Source organism: Dermacentor variabilis, chromosome 1 (assembly GCF_050947875.1).
Source record: "Dermacentor variabilis isolate Ectoservices chromosome 1, ASM5094787v1, whole genome shotgun sequence".
Taxonomy (NCBI): domain Eukaryota; kingdom Metazoa; phylum Arthropoda; class Arachnida; order Ixodida; family Ixodidae; genus Dermacentor; species Dermacentor variabilis.
Genome location: NC_134568.1, coordinates 61,797,736 through 61,819,103, shown reverse-complemented (window position 1 = coordinate 61,819,103; position 21,368 = coordinate 61,797,736). Strand labels below are relative to the sequence as shown.

The window sequence follows — 21,368 nt, the reverse complement described above, 5'->3', positions numbered from 1 at the left end:
TAGGGATGTGAGAATATTCAAACTTTCGAATAACGAATCGAATAGTGTCCTATTCGATTCGGTCTTCGAATGGTATAGTCAGTATTGGTAAATGAGAATATTTTTCAATACTTGTAGAGTATTTCAGAACGTCAACTGCGCTCACGTAGACATACAATTGGAGCAAAAGTAGGGGAAATTTTCACCCCCGCAGGCATAGTATTTACACAAAACATGAGGACTTGCGTAGTGGAGCGGGGGGGAGGGGGGGTATTCTGTAAGTGTCCACCTAGTGCAAATGCCCATTTTGTCTGCTGCTGAAGTGCTGATTGGCTGGGGCTGCCTGTCTCCTTCGGACAGGTAACCCATACCAGCCAATCACAACTTCAGCAGCAGACGAAATGTATATGTCCACTGGGTGGAGACTTACAGGGTGCCCCCCCACCCCCGGTACGTCGCTTAGTGTTGCCATACTTTACAGGCCGTATCTACAGCGGTCATTCGCACTCTCTGAAGAGCCCTGTGCTTGTGAAGAAACTACTTCTTTGCTCCTAATGCCCCACTTGTGTTTTTAATATACAACGCTTCTTAGCGTACTATGTAATTACAGAAACTTCATAACTTTAAGAATGCAAGGATGTGAACATAGCTTTATATCAATTGTGATAATGGCTGCTCCTTGTTCCAAGACTATTCGAAAACTATTCGATATTCGATTCGATTCGCTTCTGGTATTATTCCATTCGTATTCGATTCGGTCTCAAAAATCACTATTACCCGCCGTGGTTGCTCAGTGGCTATGGTGTTAGGCTGCTGAGCACGAGGTCGCGGGATCGAATCCCGGCCACGGCGGCCGCATTTCCATGGGGGCGAAATGCGAAAACACCCGTGTACTTAGATTTAGGGGCACGTTAAAGAACCCCAGGTGGTCGAAATTTCCGGAGTCCTCCACTACGGCGTGCCTCATAATCAGAAAGTGGTTTTGGCACGTAAAACCCCATAATTTTTTAAAATCACTATTCGCACACACAGTCAATATGGTTGTACTAGTCCTCGCCTTGATTGTGTTTCTTTGATTGATATTTGTCGCATTCGTTAGGGCTGTGGATTTTGTTGAGACGGGTTACAGAGGCAGGGACACATGGCTCTCTTGCAGGAGGACGACGAGGTGGCTGCAAGCTTTTATATAGCTTGGGAAATAAAAGGATAACAGCAGGCTTTACGGAGAAACACGGCAAGGCCAGGCTTTACACGGCATATACAAGGTGCATGAATGAATAATACATCTCCACACAAAATTTAGTCTTTCAAAGCTTCGGTTTTGTCGTAGAGTTCATGAAACAAGCAAGAACGACAGCACTTTCCTCATGCGACGCTAAGTTACCCAAACAAGAATTATCCTTCCCCAAACGAACGCTGGTGGCCCGAAAATATGTTTAAAAATATAAAAATTATTTGTTCACTTTTATATAACTTCGAAAGTATAAAGTAGTGTCAGATAAGTAGGATCTGGAATAGAACAGGCGTAGTCCAGTTTCAGTACTCCAAGGGACTTAAGTGTAAGCATATAGTATTGACAAGAAGAGACGAAGTGTAGGGCTTGAAATGTAGCATTCCCAAAGAACCTCATTTGTACCTTTACGGGAGCATTGGTGCCTTTGTCTGCATGTGTGCGTGCATGTGTGTGTGTGTGTGTGTGTGTGTGTGTGTGTGTGTGTGTGTGTGTGTGTGTGTGTGTGTGTGTGTGTGTGTGTGTGTGTGTGTGTGAGAGAGAGAGAGAGAGAGAGAGAGAGAGAGAGAGAGAGAGAGAGAGAGAGAGAGAGAGAGGGGATCTTTAGAACTTGTGTCTGCACATTTCTTACACTCCTATTTAACTGTGGCATTTCCATCGTCTAGTGCACAGTCATGATGCTAGAGAAGTACCCGATGCCGCCTACAGACGACGTCGCCTTAAACACGGATAATAATAATGAAATATTCTACGACGCTAACATTCGAGCATGCGGTTAGTATTCAGAGATAGTTAAGTGACATGCAATTTACATGAAAAGTCTCGCGTTAAATTGACGTCCAGTATATGCTTAATGACGTGTTGGCCAGAACGTCACTGTGGATCTACACAAGTGGCCAGGAGTGGCAGTCCTGGTGCCAACTTGTGAGGCTATGTTGATTCAGCATCTGGGAGCATTCTTCTTTTATTCGATGGCTCTCGATTTCAGGAAAATAGCAGAAAGGAAATCATCAGGAATATTACGCCACTTATGAAGCCTTTTAACTAGCTAGATAGCTAGATAGCTAGCGGGAACCCTCAGGGTTCCCTCTAGCTATCTGTCGGCCGGTTTCTTGCCGAGTAAAGTGAGCCAACCCTGGAGACAGTGTAATAATAAAATGGGCCAATCCCGGAGATGGTGCAATCTAAACTTTCCCGATCGCGGAGTCAGTGTAGGAGTAAAATGAGCCGATCCCAGAAACTGGCGCAATCAAAGATGTTGAAACTTATTTAGACGAGCGCTAGATGACGGGACAAGGAAAGACAACAAAAGGGCGCAGACTAACATGACGTTTGACAGAGTGAACGTAGACAAAGGACGGCGAAAGAGGTGACAAACGAAAACAAGCGCTTGTCTGCGTTTGTCGCCTCTTTCGCCTTCCTTTGTCTACGTTCGCGCTGTCAAACATCATGGATCACCCCCAACTAGGCTGGTCGCATACCTCAGTGCCGACTAACAACCAATTTTTGTTTGGCGGTACTTTTATACTTAAAGACAATGCGCAAATCGGTAAAATTCGTACACTGCGAAGCGAACTGGTCAACGCATCAAACGCACAGCCATGCCACTCGATCATAGGAGCAAACTGTTCGGATAATTGAGTTCTTTGTCGATTAAACTTAGTCATTGCGCATTAACGCCAAAGGGGCCCCTCCTATGTATCGCATACGCTTCTACGATTTCACGCGTTCTTTTTTGGCCTCTTTGTCGCATCAGCCGTTCCTTCATTTGTTCCGTCAAATAAAAGCCGCTTGTCAGTCTGCGCCCTTGTGTTACCTTTCGTCGTGCCGTCGTTTAGTGCTCCTCAAAATAAGTTTCAAAATGTACCGACGAGCTCTGTTATCAACCCTTCTGCAAAGGTGTTGTGTGATTGGGCCGATTCTTACACCAGCGAACTACATGTGTCCTGGCAAGGGCGTTGATGTGGTTATTAACGTGGGTTGATGTTGCAGGTAGTGCAACCCTGCTTATCCTGATAATGCTATCGCATTACAGTCGCTGTAATTGAACTTGTGAACATCTAGGTTCTTTGCCTCTTGCTCTGGGTTTGGCGTCGTCGTCTCGCCGAGTAGACATAACCCAGGGTTCGCGTCATGCCGCGAAATGCCGTGTCTACCGCAGAGCTGTAGTGCGGAGAGGCAAAACACGAAGAACATTCATAGGATAAAACTCATCTTCAAAGGAGAAAGTAACCTCGCTCGATATACTCAGCAGGAGGTCTCCGTGGTCACGTGGGTCACATGGGTCACGTGAGTCACATGGTGGTAGTGACTGATCAATCACTTGTCCGTCTGAGGTGCTGAAGCCTTAAACACGCCCAACTATGTTTCATATTTCCCTGTACATACGCTTCCTTCACCACTCGCAAAGCTTCCCATTCCACTGCAATTCACTGCTGCATCCACGTCGCATACTATGTTTCCATGTGAACTTGTGTTTGCATTTAAGCTGAAGGTGCAAATTACTTGTAAAGGCAAAAAGAATACAGACGCCGTCCTTGTGAACGTCTACTTTAATTCCCCTTCCCGTTCTGTCCTCGCGCCCGCCATGCGAGCGTTCTAGCGCAAGTGCCGCTTCTCTTCATTACACTCACCCACGCTGCGACTAGGAACGGGAATTTCGCCGGCGGCATTGGCTGTTCCAGGACGGTCGTCGTTGAGAAAGCGCGGCAGGAAATCCTGGACAGGGAAGAGCGGCCGGCCGCACTGACGTGCCGTGCAAAGGGAGAAACTTTCCGCTCAGCCATCGGATGCACCTTCGCAGCGTTCACGCGGACGAATCAAGCTTCGCCAATGCGCTTGAATCGACTGAACTCGGTTAAATGCCGCGTGCTGTCGAGTCATTCATGTCCTACAATTGAATAACGGGCGATTCCTGGTCCTGGTCACCGTGTCGCGGACGACTGCAAGAGCACTGTCGTTGCGCGACGGGAGGTGGTTGGTTCAAAACTGGGAAGAGCTGCGTCTGCGCCGAAACATGTGGTCTCTTGCGGATCTGATAGGCAGACTTATGTCGCGCGGAAAGCCCTTCGATAATGATGACCTCAGCCGTGTTGGTAGCGTCGGCTTTCTTCAGCAAAATGTCACTGAGCGTGAGGCGAATGGCAGTGCCTTCGGCCAATGACTGCTCTGAGGGCCGGAGATGTAGCACAGGCAGGTCAGAAAGTATCGCATTTGCGTGGTTCATGGACCCACCGGGAGCTCAGAATGGTAGCACATCTAGTACAAGAGGAGCCACTGCTTCGCTGTGCCCAATCATTGATAAGCGCGAAGGCCGCTTTAATGACTGTTGTGGTTGGGAAAGGGTCTCGGGATCTTGGAAATCCTGAGTACATCGACGACACGAGCTCAAGAGGCGAAGGTTGACTGCACCCCCCTCGATGGTGAGCTGAACTTCGCCTGATAGAAGGTAATCAGTTCCCAGAATTAGGTCGGCGGGCAGGTCCTCGAAGATGGAGACATCGGCCAGGGACTTGCTTCCAACTGCAGTGTGGAGCTGAAGGTCAAGCGGCCCGACAGGCATCACGGTGCCGCTGAGGCCTCGAACGGGTACTTGTTCCAGGCCTGCAGTACGACTGGGGCGCCGCGTCTTATCAATGCCGTACGCTAAGCTCCAGTCTGCACAAGCGAAGTGAGCACCCCTATGTCGTCCACGCGTGCCCGAAGCGTTCGAAGCGGCTGCGTTTGGCAGCGAAGGACCAAAAATGGAGCTTGCGGGAACTTCTCGTAAAGGCGCCCGCACGAAAAGCATCCGCAGCGTGAGGTAGCGGGCTTCTGTGGAGTAACAACTACACGCCGCCTTGCAGTATCCTGCAACTGCGCCGATCGCCGGACGAAAGCCTCAGCGCCGCACTACATATATAGTAGCGCCGCGCTCCAGGTGAGCCATTTAGGATATGTACTCCACTGTTGAAAGTGATGCCAGTATTGAGCAGCTCCTCGGAAGCGTTTTCAGACAATGCATTTCTTGAGAGTATCTGACCAAGATTGTTGGAGTGCAACAGAGTCCATGGTGCGGACCATATTTAAATTAAATTATGGGCTTTTACGTGCCAAAACCACAATCTGATTATGAGGCACACCGGAATAATTTGGACCATCTGGGGTTCTTCAACGTGCACCTAAATCTAAGTACACAGGTGTTTTCGCATTTCGCCACCATCGAAATGCCACCGCTGTGGCCGGGATTTGATCCCACGACCTCATGCTTAGCAGCCCAACACTGCGGACCAGATGGTACAGTCTTTCAGAAAACCGTTAAATTCGGGAAGCTCTGTGTCGGCATGACGGTATATGTGCGGGGCACCCGATGCAAGGGGTTTGCCATGTTCTAGGGCTGTTTGAAAGCATGATAATGGGCCGAGCAAGATCACCGATGGTGTCCTGCCCTGGAGCCGCCGCAGAAGCCTGGACGCTGTCCCCGGACGTTATGGCAGGTGCTTGCGGCGCTGCTGCGACAGTGAGATTCATGACCAAGGGAGCGTGGCCAGCATGTCTTCGCAAATTAGAGGTTGATAAAAAGTCCCAGATAACGTATCTATGGCAACGGAAGCTTGGACAGCGTTCCCTGGCAAGAGGGATCCGGGACGGCGAGGACTCACGAGGACTGCGCTCACGGATACATCACCTTAAACTTGTTCTTTGTAGGCTGCACCATTGTAAACGAAGGAAGGCGACCAGACGCCGTCCTGCGAGCGCCTGCTTCTGCTTCGCCGTCTTCTGTTGTCGCGCCCGCCGTGCGAACCCCCGAGCCCAAGTGCCGCTTTATGTCATATATATATGCTAATAAAATACAAGTGCACTGGTGATGGACTTACTTCCATACCATTTAAATGAAGCTATTCTCGAATGTTTCGCCTAGCGTAGGTTACAACAAGTGCGCTGGATCTGTCATAATCTTCTGAAGATAGAGAAGAAGGACGCAGTCGAATTTTAAAAGAGGAGTTCTACACCGACTTTGTTTGAACCTCGTAAGCTATTGCCAGTGCTTCTATGAAGGATTAAGTCTCGATATCACAAGAGAAACTGTAACAGTAACGGGCAGAAGCTTCCAGTTGTGCAGCAGGGCCCTTAACGACGATGAGCACGCAAAAGTAATTGTATTAGGATTGCGTTGACATTGGGACCTCTGCGCCGGAAAATAAGTAGAATAATTTCTCAAATCGGAAATAAGTCCTTCAAACATTGGCTCAAAGCATTTGCAACACTGGCTATAACAGCACTATGGCTATCTGCTACTTTGCTAATGGTACTAAGTGTACTCGTCGTGTTTGAGATTTCTAATCGCTTTGTGCGCACATGTGCAAACTATGCGCGGAATTGTAGCCTGCTTTATACGTTGTGGTCCTCACGCCGCATGCATGACGTGCAGGCTTTCTCAAGAAGAACAACACCACTAGGAACATAAATTTTGATTCTTCGCTGTGTCGCGCCTCGTGCACCTGGAGCTCCCGCCGATAGTAAGCTTGCTCTCGGAGACGAAGACAACATTTTGCCTTCCCATGAAGTGCTTTTGAGAACTCCAGATGCAATAGAAAGCCGAAAAGATGAACCAGGTTCAGCTGCAGTCATATGCACAAGGGCTTCGTTTCTTTTGAAGAAGGCTACACAGAGCGCATGTATTCACATTACCACAGGCGCATCATGTAATGGACAGGGATACGCACGTAGGCTAGGCGGGCGGAATATCACAAGCGCGTGTGTGTTGTTTCGTAATTCCCTTGTTCCGGAATGTTCATTTGCCTCCCATACTGGTTTTTTCCCTTAGAACTCGTTGAAGCGTTATGTGCTGCATAGTACTCAATTGCAATGCATAAAATAGTAAATTAATATTGACTATTGCTCGTAATGGTTATCTAGTATAGTGACAATTGTTAAACTGTGGTGTTATTACAGTAAGCATCGAAACATCAGGGCGTAGAAGATATCATCGTGCTATGTCAAGGATGGATGACGCACGTGGAAGAACATCGCACACTTAGGAAGAGTAGGACTTTTACATGCACAATGATACATCATAGCTGTGTTTTTCCGCTAGTTCTAAATGCCTTATGTGCTAAATTAAAATTCTCACGACGTTTAAAGATAATGGACGAGCAGGAAATCTGACCTTGCCGGACGTAAATTCCCGAGCAAAAGCAGCAGATCATCACAAGTTTTTGAATTGTGATTGTGTATTACAAGGCAACACAGCTGCCCTTCCACGATTTTGTGTTGCATTCCAGTACATAGATATCATCCTCACCTATAGAAGCAACGACTACAGCTCTTCTACTCGAGGCAAAAACGGTGTTCGAAGCCGGAGGTGGCGAATTGTTACTTTCGCACGAGGGGGGTACTAAAAGAGTCTTCTACTACTTCCTTAGGGAGTAACTGCTTTGCCACTACCCTCGAAGATCAGCCATTTGTGTATCAGGAACCAAATGACAGACGATTAGGTGTTAGTCGACCGCCCATTAGCCCTGAGGATACCAACAGTTACCCCTTCCACATACCCCACAGAGGACTATACTTTATCCCTTTCAAATTCTCCTCCTCAACTTTATGGTTTCACCGATAGGCCTAATCGCTCAATGTCGAAAATATTCCGCAGGGAGTAATTTTTTCCGGCTAATCGAATGCTTTCAGATGATACCTCGTAGGTCGTGACCAAGTCAAGAGGGAACTATTTGCTTCTCTTTATGCTTTGATTGAATCGTGAAGGCTGTCATCCAACATAATCAAAACGTTACATTTATTATTTATCATCATTTTGGAGCTGTATTTTTGTACTAGCAAAATAAACCAGTGGCATGCATGTAATACTGCTGCTAGCGGCCACGGCTTGTAGAAGTAAAACGACTTCTGTATTTGGGGAGAAAATGTCGAAAAGAAAAATTCTATGCATGTGAGCACTGACGCTATCAAGGTGATTTCGGAAATTATAGCGCCTTCATGGTGAGCCCAGAACGCCTCTCGAAAACATATCCAACTCAAAAGAACTGATCCGAAAAAAAAAAAAAACATTAGTTCCTGCAAAAGATAATTTCACACGCATTAAGTCATAGGCGGAGAGATTTCATATTTCTAAGGGGGGGGGGGGGGTGCGGTGGCACGACCAGCTTTCGGAACCATATATATATATATATATATATATATATATATATATATATATATATATATATATATATATATATATATATATATATATATAATTTCTTGCATTTGAAGAAGAAACAGCGTGTGACCTCGAAGAAATAAGCGCTGAAGTGCCGGCGTTCTTCTCGGAATATATACAAGACCTCATAGCAGGAGACAGTTCAGTTTCACAGCCTGAGTCCTGTCGGTGGTGTAATATTCTTTCGTGTAATTGTCGCAGACTTGGCTATCACTAACACTGCTTCGCCTTTCAGGCGAAACTGCAGCATCTCTCTTTCTCTCTCTCTCTCTCTCTCTCTCTCTCTCTCTTGTGATTTCTTGTTTTCTGTGAGTCCGAGTTCGAGCGCTGCGGCGCATGACTGCTGTTGATTCTGATTTCGAGTGAACCCGGCTGGGCCTCATTTCGGTTACTAATAATAATAATAACAATAATCTTTCTTTCACTCATGAAGTGAGGGAGTGCGGGAAAAAAAGCTGACAAGTCAGCTTGACTAGTCCCCAGCTCTCCGGAGTACAAAATAGAAGAAACAGAAACACTTTTCGCATGGCAAGATAAAAACCACAAACAAATAGTAATAGTAATGCAGCAATAACTTGTCGATAACAGTGAGAATGAGTAACTATAGAAATAAGAGATTGTTAACTGCGTGATAGACCAATGTTAAAGGAAAGGTACAAACAGGAAAAAAACTGCAAGTAAAAAGCCTGAGTGAATTATACAGTGTTCTCCAACTATCATGCACCAAGACATTAAAAAAATAGCATTTGCGTTAGTCGAAGAAAACCTAGCGCATATTGTTTACAGTACAGTGGAGTAGCCGCCAGTAATTCTTTCGTTACTGAGATTTAATTCGGTAATTACATTTAATTATCCAACTCTAGAAGTACTGTCCTAATTTTCAAAGTGTCAATGAGGCATGTTTAGGCACTCAAAATGACATCTAACTGCGGTGTTTTGAACGATGCACTAATCGCGTACAAATTTTTTCCGACTGGCAAAAAATATCACGTGACTGCGCTCCCACCCGCATCAGGAAGCAGCGCCCTCAAATAAGCTGATTGAAAGCAACTGAATTACCTGTCGCAAACCCGAAGAGACAGCGCATCACCTTGATAATGGCACGGAAGGAGCACCAAAAGCAGGTTTCGCGGCTTCGCAGCTATTCCTTCCTCTAATTTCTACGTCACACTTATTATCCTTCCCTCGAGGCCGACTGATTTCAATAACAAAAGCCCCTTGATAACGCGGCCGAGCGCCGCTCTGACCACGCACGAAATGCGAAAAGCAATGTAATAGGCATATATTAAATATTTCAAAATCCCGGTTTTAAAAAATTATGGTGTTTTACGTGCCAAGACCACTTTCTGATTATGAGGCACGCCGTAGTGGGGGACTCCACAAATTTGGACCACCTGGAGTTTTTTAACGTGCACCTAAATCTAAGTACACGGGTATTCTCGCATTTCGCCCCCATCGAAATGTGACCGCCACGGTCGGGATTCGATCCCGTGACCTCGTGCTTAGCAGCCCAACACCATAGCAAAATCCCTGCTTTGCTCGCACCGCATCGAAAGAGTGCGCGCGAAGCTATACTTTGCGCGAGAAACTTGCTTCGGACCAAAGCCAAATTAAAGCGACCGTTTTATTTTTATGAAAGTGTACACATGCTGCAAAAACAGGTACGTGTAAAAGAAAACCGGAATAAACAGGCCGGGAAGCGAGCAACGTGTAGTAAAAAGGCAAAACCGATGCGTTCAAGAAAGTAAATATACTTTTTCTAAATGAGCCAAATCGGCAATCAGGATGTCTTCAAAAAGAGAAAAAAACATCAGATTTCGGTGTGCCCTTATTATGTATGTATTCGTAAGCTCCGTTCTACACCCGCTGCTGCTTAGAGGACCTGTTCGAATAGGTCTCCCTTTGCAGCTACGCAGTACTGTGTCTGTTTTATCGCATCTTCAGTGGCTTTCTTGATGACCGACGCCGGAATTCTACGGCGGACATCCGTTATCCTTGCGTTGAACTATTCAGACGTCCATCTCGATTATGTAAGCGCGATCTTTCACATAACCGCAAAGAAATAAATCGAGCGGAGAGAGGTCAAGTGACCTAGCCGGCCAATTTACAGGCCCGTGCCTTCCAATTTATCGCGCATAAAAAGGCGCATCAACTAGTTCCGTGCTCGGCTGCTACTGTGTGCTGCATGGTGCTCCATCTTGCTGATACCACAGAAGTGGAAGACGTGACAGCTGGACGTCGCTGAGGAGCTCATCCACCACTCCTTCAGGGATTTCGTTCACGTAACGTTGTCCAGTCAATGTGTGATCGAAGAAGATGGGAGCGATTATAGAGCCGGCGTAAAATTCTGAACCACATATTGAGCGACCACTGGTACTGGTGCCCATTGCACTTTACCCCATGTGGATTGGAGTCCTTTCAAAGGTGTGCGTTATGCAAATTTAACTAGGCGTTTCTGCGAAAATTGCTTCATCTGTGCACATGATAATGCCCGAAAAGTCCGGTGGCGCATCGGCTTTTCTGAGATCCAATTCGAGAAATGTAAACGATTCCGCAGGTCCCAATCTTCTGGCGTTGGTGTTGGCTAATGTGGTACGGATGAAAGGCCGTCGTTTACAATCCTCCAAACTGATGACTTGGAAATTGGTGCCTGGGCGGCCACGTCCCGCACTCTCGCATGAGGGTTTGAGGGCATAAATGCTAGAATATCCGTGCGTAGGCACGGGCTCAATGACCGCAGCTGTTTCTTGAAGCTGTCGGTTTGTCTGAGGTATGATAGTCCATGCGTTTGGTCTACCGCCCCATTTCGATGTCTGATATATATATTTGCGGCCTTCTTCTTGTTGCCATTTGCAGATTCCAAGGCAAGGATCATGTTTGCCTTTTGTTCATTAGAGAAAGACATAGCCAAACAAAACGCACCTTTAAACATTTGCCCTGACGTTGTTAATTCGCTTTTGTAGTGGTAGGTGTTGTGTAAAAAAAAAGCATCCGTGCACTTTATCTACGCTAAGACAACAGCTGTCATTGCTTGTTTCCAATTAACACCAAACGCGGGCGCGGCAGATAAGGCACTACCTCGATCGCGATGATTTTCCTTTATTTCCTTTATTTCGTTCTAGATAACTCAGAGGGAGCCTGTTCGAGGGCGCTGCCTTATGATGCGGGTGGGAGCGCAGTCGCGTGATATTTTTCATATTTCATGGGGTTTCTTTGCCAGTCAGAAAAAAATTGTACGTGATTAGTGTATCGCTAAAAACACCGCAGTTAGATGTCATTTTGGGTGCCTAAAAATGCCTCATTGACACTTTGAAAATTAGGACAGTACTTCTCGAGTTGGATAATTAAATGCAATTGCCGAATTAAATCTCAGTAACGAAACAATTACTGGCGGCTACTCCATTGTACTGTAAACAATATGCGCTAGGTTTTCTTCGAGTAAGACATTCCTCTTTTTTTAAATCTTGGTGCATTATGGTTAATTGGGACACCCTGTATATATTTATGAGAGAGATAGAGAAAGAGAGAGCGAAGGGAAGAAGGAAGTCCAGTTTGCTACCCTACACGTGGAGAGGGAAATGGGGAGTGAGTGAGAGAGAGAACATGAGTCTATAGCGCACTTGCACATGCCCTAAGTTAGGTGTAGGATGTCTATAGTCGGGCACTCAAGTCTGTCACCTTCAGGTAGTGAAGAAGCGCTCGAACTGATTTCTGGGTTAATGAACTGTGAGGTCCCAAGATCTTTGCTTCTGTAAATGGCCTGTCATCCAGTCTATTCAAGGCACACTGGAGAGTCTGACGTTGCTTATCAAAGCGAGAACAGTGGCACAGAAGATGACTGATGGTCTCTTCACACTTGCACTTAGCGCACATTGGTGAGTCCGCCATTCTGATACGATAGCTGTAGGAGTAGATGAATGCTGCTCCTACCTACTGCCGACATAGCAGTGTTGCGTCACGTCGTGAAAGGTTTGCTGGTAATTTAAGTTTGAGTGATGGGTCGAGGTTGTATAAACGACACTTAGAGTTCTGTGGTGTATGCCAGTAACTTAACGTGTTGGTAGGAGCGAGACTGTGAAGCTGTCTTGCAGCGTCTACTCTCGATAAAGGTATAAGGAGTCTTGGTGCGCCATCCTGGGCACGTCGGGCAGCGTCATCGGCGAGGTGATTACAAACGATGCCACAATGTCCCGGCAGCCACTGAAAGATTACATCATGTGCTCGTTCAGAAGCCCAATGTCAAGTTTCGTTGATTTTAGACACCAGCTGTTCATAATTCCCACGTCGTAAACCTCGCAAGCTCTGGAGGGCTACTTTCGAATCATAAAATATTGCCCATTTGTTGGGCGGTTCTTTTTCAATGTATTCGACAGCAGTGTGAAGAGCGGCCAGTTCGGAACCTGTAGATGTCGTTATGTGTGAAGTCTTAAACTTGATGACCGATTGAGATGGTATAACAATGGCGCCCGTCGAATTTTCAGAGACGGAACCGTCCGTGTAAACATGGATTCTGTTAGCGTATGAACAATGCAGAAGTTCCAATGTGATCTGCTTGAGAGCTGCGGTGGTCAGGCTAGCTTTCTTCACTATTCCTGGAACAGCAAGGTACACAGCAGGCTTTTTCAAGCACCACAGAGGGGATGGCGTTCTTGTTGCGGGTGAGTGCCTCAATGACAAAGAGTGCCGGTTAGCCGCAACTGATTTGGAGAACGCTACTTTGGGTCTTTTCTCAGGCAAGCGGGCGAGATGGTGCTCAGGAAGCCTGTATATATGGCGAACATGCGCCCGGAGAGCGTCGATAGCTATATAAGTCATTATTGGGTGGTCTCTCGTGGTGGCAATTGTTGCTACGGTTGAAGCACTTCGAGGTAGCCCCAGACATGTTCGAAGGGCTTGGCCTTGAATGCTCTGTAGGACACGAATGTTAGTTTTGTTAGCATTGGACTGCGCTGGTGTGCTATATCGCAAGTATCCTAAGAAGAGAGTCCTGTATAGTTGAAGCATAGATGCCACGGATGTGCCCCACGTTTTACCGGCAAGAAACCTTAGTATATGGGCGATGGAAGTAAGTCTCTTCTTCAAGTATGAGATGTGGGGGTTCCATGAAAGGTCTCTGTCGATAATAACGTCTAAGAATCGGTGAGATTTGGCGTATGAAATTGTTTGGTGGTCAATAGAAATGGGGTACAAGGTCATGGGCTTGTGGGTAAAAGCGACTCAGGCGAACTTCTCGATCGAAATGCTGAGGCCTTGAGCACGCAGGTACGATGATATTAGGGTCACTGCTTTTTGGAGCCATGCACGCACCTGGAGACGTGTAACTGCTGAGGCCCATATACATATGTCGTCAGCATATACGGAAAGGTTTACTGTATGTGGTAGAACATCGGCAAGTCCAAGGATTGCAAGGTTGAACAAAGTGGGGCTAAGAACCCCACCCTGCGGGACGCCACGGTTAGTGTAATGGTCAGCAGTTCGGCCATCTGCACTGTGCACAAAGAAGGATCTTTTGAATAGATAGCTCCGAATCCACAGAAACATGCGTCCACCAATTCCATTATTTTCCAGGGCATCAAGGATGTCTTCATGCGTTACATTATCATAGGCGCTTTTCACATCGAGGAAAAGTGCAACCGATATACGCTTGCAGTGTTTTTCTTGGTGTACAGACGTCACGAGGTCGATAACGTTGTCAATAGAGGAACGGCCTCTTCGAAACCCAGCCATGGCCTCGGGGTATACGTTGTGGCGCTCAAGATACCACTCTAGGCGTGTGAGAATCATTCTTTCCATGGCCTTCCCAACACAGCTGGACAGCACAATGGGTCGCTCGGACGCTAGGTCAAGTGGCGATTTTCCAGGCTTCATGAGGGGTATCAAGCGGCTGGACTTCCACCGCTCAGGAACGACGCCATCATTCCATGACTGGTTGTAACATTCCAGAAGTCTGCCTCGGCCATCGTCACCTAGGTGGCATAAAGCAGTGTAGGTGATGCCGTCTGGTCCTGGCGACTATGAGCGCCTGCATGTGGCCAGAGCAGTGTCGAATTCCTCTAGTGAGAAGGACACATTCAATTCTGAAAAGCGTGCCGCAGGAACCTCACCCAGAATTTCGCTATTGATGGTGACCACACTGCACGAAATCTTCACACAAAAATCTTCGGCTATATCAACCTGCGAGCGGCCTTGATGGAGGGCTAGGGCACAGAATGGGTGTCGTTGCTGTGGAGACGAGCCAAGGCCGCGCACCGTCCTCCATATGAAAGACAGTGGCTTTGCATGCAGGTGACGATGTTTCCCTCCCTAATAAATGTTATAAATTATTAGAAATGATTTTTTCATGAGTCGTTAGCATTGCTTACTGGAAAGAGAAGCAATACTGGGACACACAACATTCACGTGCATTTCACACGCTATTGATAAAACACTCTGCCGAAGTGGTCACTGAAGTCTATAGGTTTTTTCCACGGTCAAAAAAGCACGCAAAGCAATTTCAAGCGTGCTGAACATACGGCAACGTATTCATTCTCTAGGCGTAGGCTATCCATACCTTTAGAAAGAATTTTTAATATGCTACCTCCATCTCTTTCCAAAGTATAACAAAATTTGTCCTGTGTGTACATTTAAATATATTGTGTATGTGCATGGTGTTTACAGTGGAAATTTAAAACAACGTTGAAGTGAGAAAATGCGGATGTGGCAGTCGCCGCTAGTGCTTCTAATGCCGGTGTCCTCCTTTTAACAGAATTTACAGAAATGAAACGAATGTATGAATTAAAAGCCGTGCACTTGCGCGCCAACGATGATGCAGTAAGCTATTAGCCCGAGTAAAATGAAATAGAAGTAAAGTAAAGTGAAAATGTCGAGGAAATTCAAAAGAAACTTCAAATTATGTGGGTCACAAAGCTCTCGTAATGGCACTTTAAGTTTGTGTGTGTGTGTGTGTGTGTGTGTGTGTGTGTGTGTGTGTGCGTGTGCGTGCGTGCGTGTGTGTGTGTGTGTGTGTGTGTGTGCGTGTGTGTGCGTGTGTGTGTGTGTGTGTGTGTGTGTGTGTGTGTGTGTGTGTGTGTGTGTGTGTGTGTGTGTGTGTGTGTGTGTGTGTGTGTGTGTGTGTGTGTGTGTGTGTGTTGTGTGAGGGGGCTTCGGAGGGGCGTAAAGCATCGCCCAAGGGGGGGCGGGGGGCTCAGCCCCCCCCCTTTATAAGTCCGGAGGGGGCTCGGGCCCCGGAGCCCGCCCCCGTAGTCGGCGCCTATGCATTAAGTGGTTCCGGCAGAACACGCTTGCGCACCCGTATTCACAAAAGATGACCCCTCATAGTGACGCTACTTAAGAAATAACAGAACAACACATGTTTCAAAATCCGGCTATTACATAAACTCTCGGATATAGTGCTCCGGGGCCTAGTAGAAACAATCTTGCTTTTCGAACTTACTCATAAAATAATTTTTCACGCTAGCTCGTCTAACCAACTCCAGCTCATGCAAACATTGTAGCTTTGCATTCAGCAGCGTGTAACACCCACTATGCCTTTCAAACACGCAAAATGGATCAACACCACGTCATACAGTCTCTATTGCATGATGCAGTGCGGTGCTTCAAGTCGGAACAACTATAAATGCATTATACTGGGTAAGGTATTTCTTAGCAAAAGCTGCATCTAAATGCAAGGTTTATTTTCTGCGAACATCAAACATTGCAAGGCGCCACTCGATATTCACGTTCCTGCACCTTGTGCTGTTTACGTTTAGGTATGCTACTGCGTTGAAACCACGGCAATTCATTGCGAAATAGAAGAATTGTATAATAAATGTGGACACCAACCAAACTAAGCTGCTGTGACTTGAACCATGTAATTTGCATTTGGAGACACTTTAACATGTCCAGAGCTGTGTTTAAAAAACAAACATGTTAAACACGCGCCACACACGCCTTGGGTTGCGGAACACCCTTGAGCCATGGCGGTGTCCTGATTCCGCTTTGTGGGCTACAAAGGCGTTAATAACATTCCTGTTAGACCCAGTACTCAGTTAGACACGAAATTATTTTGAGCTGGCAGACTAGTCCGTTTTGTACCTGCATGTCTCTATGCGTGCCTCCTTTCTCTCGCTCTCTTTCATCCCTCATCATATATTACACCTGCAGTAGCACGCAAAGCTTGTCACTCTAGGTTAGTCTCTCCATGTTATCATTATTTTTCTCTCGGTGGCACTTGTTGCGCCACTAGAAATGTGTACTCCATGTACCAGTCGCTGAAACAATGCGATTTGTCTGTTCCTTTTGTTATTCTCTACCTTCAATTTTTATTTATTTTTTATTTATTTGCTCTGCCTGTTACTCGCAGGTCTACGGTTCCTGTTCGACGTGAAGACAACGTTGCAGATCAGCGACGCGACTTTCTTCACGTCGCGCACGAGCCACAGCTACGACTTGTACGCCAGCTCGTCCACCAAGGAGGACATTCTTTTGGTGAACCTGCAGGACGGCAAGGTCGAGGTCATCACGGGCACGGGCCGCGCGATCGATCCACGCGGCGCACGCTGGGGCAACGCCAACCGGCCCATCAGAAGCGCGGGCGTCTTCGGCACCTACATGGTCACCACGGCCAGCGAGGCCGTCTTCGTGCTCAACGGCAAGACGCGCACTGTCAACTGCGAGATCGGCAATGTCGTCCATCCGCGAATGATGGTTTGGGTGCGCTCGCCCTAAACTCGCCCCTCTTCTCTCCGCCTGTCACGCTGCCCCCGCCTTTTCCCTCGACCAATTCCAGCCTGTGGCTCTCTCTCTCTCTCTTCTCTCTCAATTTTTTTTCTCTTTCTTTTACGGTTATTTCAGGTGTGTATGGAGGCAAAGAACAGCGCCGCTGCTTAAATCGGCGGCGAGATGTGGCGCGTTTCTGGCCTAGACGAAAATCTGTGCATCTAGCACGCTCGTCAGTACGCACAGTATCGTCATATGCTTCGGAGAGTACTGTTCGAGACGGCACCGACGCTGAAGCAGCTTTTTCTTCCTCTCAGAAAGCCCGGGGGGGGGGGGGGGAAGTGAAGGCTCCCCTCAGGACGCCTGGTAGGGAATTGAGAGGAAGACGCTGTCGCCGTAATTGCGTAGCCAACTTAGCGGATAGCTAGCAGCGTATCCGTTGACGCAGAACTGCTCGCGAGTCTAAAGGAAAGAACTGACCCTGTCACTCTATCTGGGGAATCCAGCTAAGCCTAACAGATCTGACCATGAAAAACAGACGGTGCAGTAACGCCTTGAGTAATCCCAACTTTCACGCTAAATCAACAAACAGGCGTCACACTTTCAAGTGGAAATGCTTCTAGGCGTATATAATATACAGCCAGCAGGAGAAAACAATACACAGTACATTTAACCGCAAAGATTGAACATTTGACGCCGTTTTTATATGTCCAATTTTTTCCTCCTTGAATAGTTCGTTTCCGAGCAATAAGTTTTCGTCCAAGGGCGCGACAGTAGTTGCGTTGGCGACTTAGAAACATTAAAAAAAAAAAAACGTTTGTACACGTAAACACGCGCTGCCTATGCTTCTTTGTGAGACTTTCTCTTTCAGTGTTCGAGGTAGAAGAACGAGGCTTATGGCCGCCGTCCACTTAGCTGCTTTGCGGTCTAGTCCGGAGAACTGCAATCCATCATATCGTTGGGTTTGTCTTTTCTGTGTTCATGCGCTTTTAAAGGTAGCGATCGCGTGTAAGGCAGTGAAGAGTTTGGGCAGGGGCGATCAGAACAACTTACATCGACGTTTAGAGTAACAAGTGGCAGGCGCCAATCGTGAATAGTGGCAGCACACTAAAATTTGCTGTGGTTATCAAAGGCAAAAGATTATCTGTAAAAAATCGAGGCATTTGTTTAGAGGTTGCTGGATATCCCTTAAGGAATAGTTTCTACTGTTTGGCTGTGTGTCGACGCTTCTACTGTTATGAACTTGTGGTCTCATCTGAATCGGCAACACTGTTTCAAACAAATTTCCTCCGACCTCGATACTTGATCCAATGAGCGTTAACGTAAGGGACACTCGGGTAGCTGTCGACGTGTCCCGGGTCAACTGTTTCTCTCCGAAATTACGAATAATAAACAGACAGCTTAATCAGTGTTTAGTTTCACTAGTAACTCCTGTCCCTATACTACTATTCCGTGATCAGAATTATGAGGTTTCATAGAGGGAGTTGCATGCTGGAGTAATATTATTAATTTTGCTGTTAGATTTTACCTCTGAGAAATTTCTGCGTTCTTAACTAAAGCGTATCAAAACTAGACGCTTCTGACTGTTGCGCATGCAAACAAGTGCTCTGTTTTCTCGCTTTATTCCTTTCTTTTATCCAGCGCTGACGACAGTACTCGTTCGACTACTGGATGATCGCATATGAAATAAGGGGACGTTTAATGTGGCCTTTTCCATTGAGAAGGGTCATTGCGCTTCTGCTATTACCACCGGCGATGGTTAAAAATTCATGTTGTACATAACCTATAGCGATATGTATTTGTTTCAGGTTGTGCAGTACTCGGCGTCTTATGTAGCATCTGAGCTCTATTTGTCAAGTGGAGTTTGGGCTTAGTCGGTCATGAGTTTCAGAGTACACTAAGGCTATATACCTGGACAAATATGAGTGTGTTACAGTGTGCGAAAGCAGCATGTTGTATTTATTTCGGCGTCCGTGGCTTTCTTAACCCGGACAGATACGCAGCGGATGTCCATGCACAGCTTCCTTTGCCTGATATGCCTCAGCTGAAAGGACTCAATCTTGACGAGATGTCATGACAGATTTAGGCTTTCACTGTATGATCGCATGCGAAGTCTAGAAGGCGTTAAGGTGATGCAATATCGCGTTGGCCAGTCTCGTAGTTGTGATGGCCCTGAAAATTTTTTCGCTTCCTCGAAAATGGCCCGGGTATGACTGTAGCTAAGGCAGCCGAGTAGTACGCACGAATATTCGCAGGAAAGCACAAGTTTCTGTCGTTCATGAAGAAATAATATGATTGTTCTATAGGTATAAGCTGCGAAAGTTGGGAAGATGCGTCCGTTCATCTGCTACTGTCCTGCATCCGCCTAATCCAAGCAGTCAGAATGATATGTGTATATTAAGAAAAAGCTTTTTCTACTTTAGTTATTTTTTATTTTGATGTTTGCGACTGTAATTCTAGTCTTGACTGTAATTCTCGTCCGTGTAGTGTCACACTTGTAAATATGCGTATTTGGAGTTAAAATGAAGATATGTTGCGCCGAGGCGCGAATGTAGACCAACTTGTTTCGCTGCATATATATATATATATATATATATATATATATATATATATATGAATTTCAAGTGTGCTTGTCGAAAGTGCATTGGTGTGTATGTATGTGGCATAAATAAAGAACTGTGCTAGAAGCACTTAGCATTTTCCATGCTCCTTGTGATGGGGGGCTGTGCTTTCAGTCGCGCATTTTAATTCCTCTGGAGCTGTTTTTGTTACTCATACAGTATGAAATAGTTCGCCTCGGTCTTTAGTTATGTTGTTCTTGTGAAAATTTAGGTTCTTGTTCATTCCAGTGAAAAACAAAATATGACGCAACAGTAGGCTGTTTCATCTTGCTTTTTTAAACTGATATTCGTTTGCTGTCAACTCATAACCAATTCATGCGAAACAAAGAAAGTATGAAAGGAGAAAAGAAAGACCAAGAAGGCCCCAATTGGTAAATTCAGGCAAGAAAATTATAGTCTTCATTATCGTAAAGATTTAGATGAAAAGAAACAAAAGCCAGCATAACATTTGTTTGTTGCACAAAGTGCACTGGTGTCTTCTTGCGTGCTGACAACGCGCACTACGCGGTACGGGATACTCCTAGATTGGCAACAAATATAGTGGAAGGTTTGCTGCTTCTGTTACGTGGCCTAAATGCCCATATGAGGCGCGCTGTTTCAGATAAGGAAAGCCGTAAGTATACTGCGGTGGCTTTCTGCTAGTCGTCGAGCTCAGAAACTTTGCAAGAAAACAGCATGCCGTGGCTAGTCGGCATTGCGCGCGGCTACGCGGAGCAAATTGCACGCGCCACGCTGAAACTGATAGCCATCGAGGGCGCACGCAACCTGGGCTCTCCAAAGCCTTGAGGGGTGTCACGTAAGGTTGGGCGATGCACGCAACGAAACGAGACGCCCCCGCTCGCCCTCCCGGAGCACAACGACGCGCCGTGTCTCCCTTTCCACGCGTCCTCCGCGCCCTCCGGCCACGTCGTACGTCCCGCACGACTGCAAAGCGGCACCCGAACTCCGCGAATCGCAGATGGCCACCGCTGCTGAGACCGCGTGTTCCCGACATCGTTCTTCCTCCGTCTGAGGCGCAGTCGCGACGACGACGAACCTCGATTCAGGACGGTCGAAAAGTGTACGTTCCAACTTGTGCTGCATGGCTGTATACATGTGGTATTATTTTGTGTAAGTAGAAATTTTCATGCGTGGTTATACCGTCTGTCTGCTTGTCACACGGCTCGTGGGATGCGTAAGAGAGTGTGACGAAAATGCTTGAATAAAAAAGTTGCACTTGCACCGGCAGTGTGTTGCTTCGTTCTTGCGATTTGTGTTTTGTTTCGTCCTTTTCTCGAGACTGTAAAGCGAGAATTGGCAAGCTGGCAAACACATTTTTTTTTTACATTCCCGCGGCTACCGGGATCCCGCTTTCGAAGGCTTGCAGTTTTCTTGTTCCGTTTGTTTCACCGTGAGTTTTGCTCTGGTGCGACACATCTTTAACTTTATAATCCCTGAATGTTTTAACCGAAAGAGGAGAGGCCAACGCTGATGGTACTACAGTGTGCTGCAACTGGGCGTAACTCAAGCAGAGGAGTATAAAGCACGGACATCATCAATCTCAAAATGAAGTCCAACAAAATATTTATGCGCGAATGAATTATATCTATGTCGCCACTCGAATTCACAAACACGTTGCCAACAGCTACCTCCGTGGCAAAGGACA

General features: G+C 46.6%; 1 protein-coding gene across 2 annotated transcripts in view; it reads left to right on the top strand.

Moving 5' to 3' along the window:
• Positions 1-20,944, top strand: part of LOC142578616 (follistatin-related protein 5-like) — a 513,022-nt gene extending 492,078 nt beyond the window's left edge. For both annotated transcript variants that reach the window (XM_075688041.1, XM_075688035.1), the window contains exon 15: positions 16,747-20,944. In XM_075688041.1, the coding sequence (XP_075544156.1) occupies positions 16,747-17,111 (365 nt within the window). In that variant the 3' untranslated portion in view covers positions 17,112-20,944. The remainder of the gene's footprint in view (positions 1-16,746) is intronic.
• Positions 20,945-21,368: the final 424 nt, after the last annotated feature.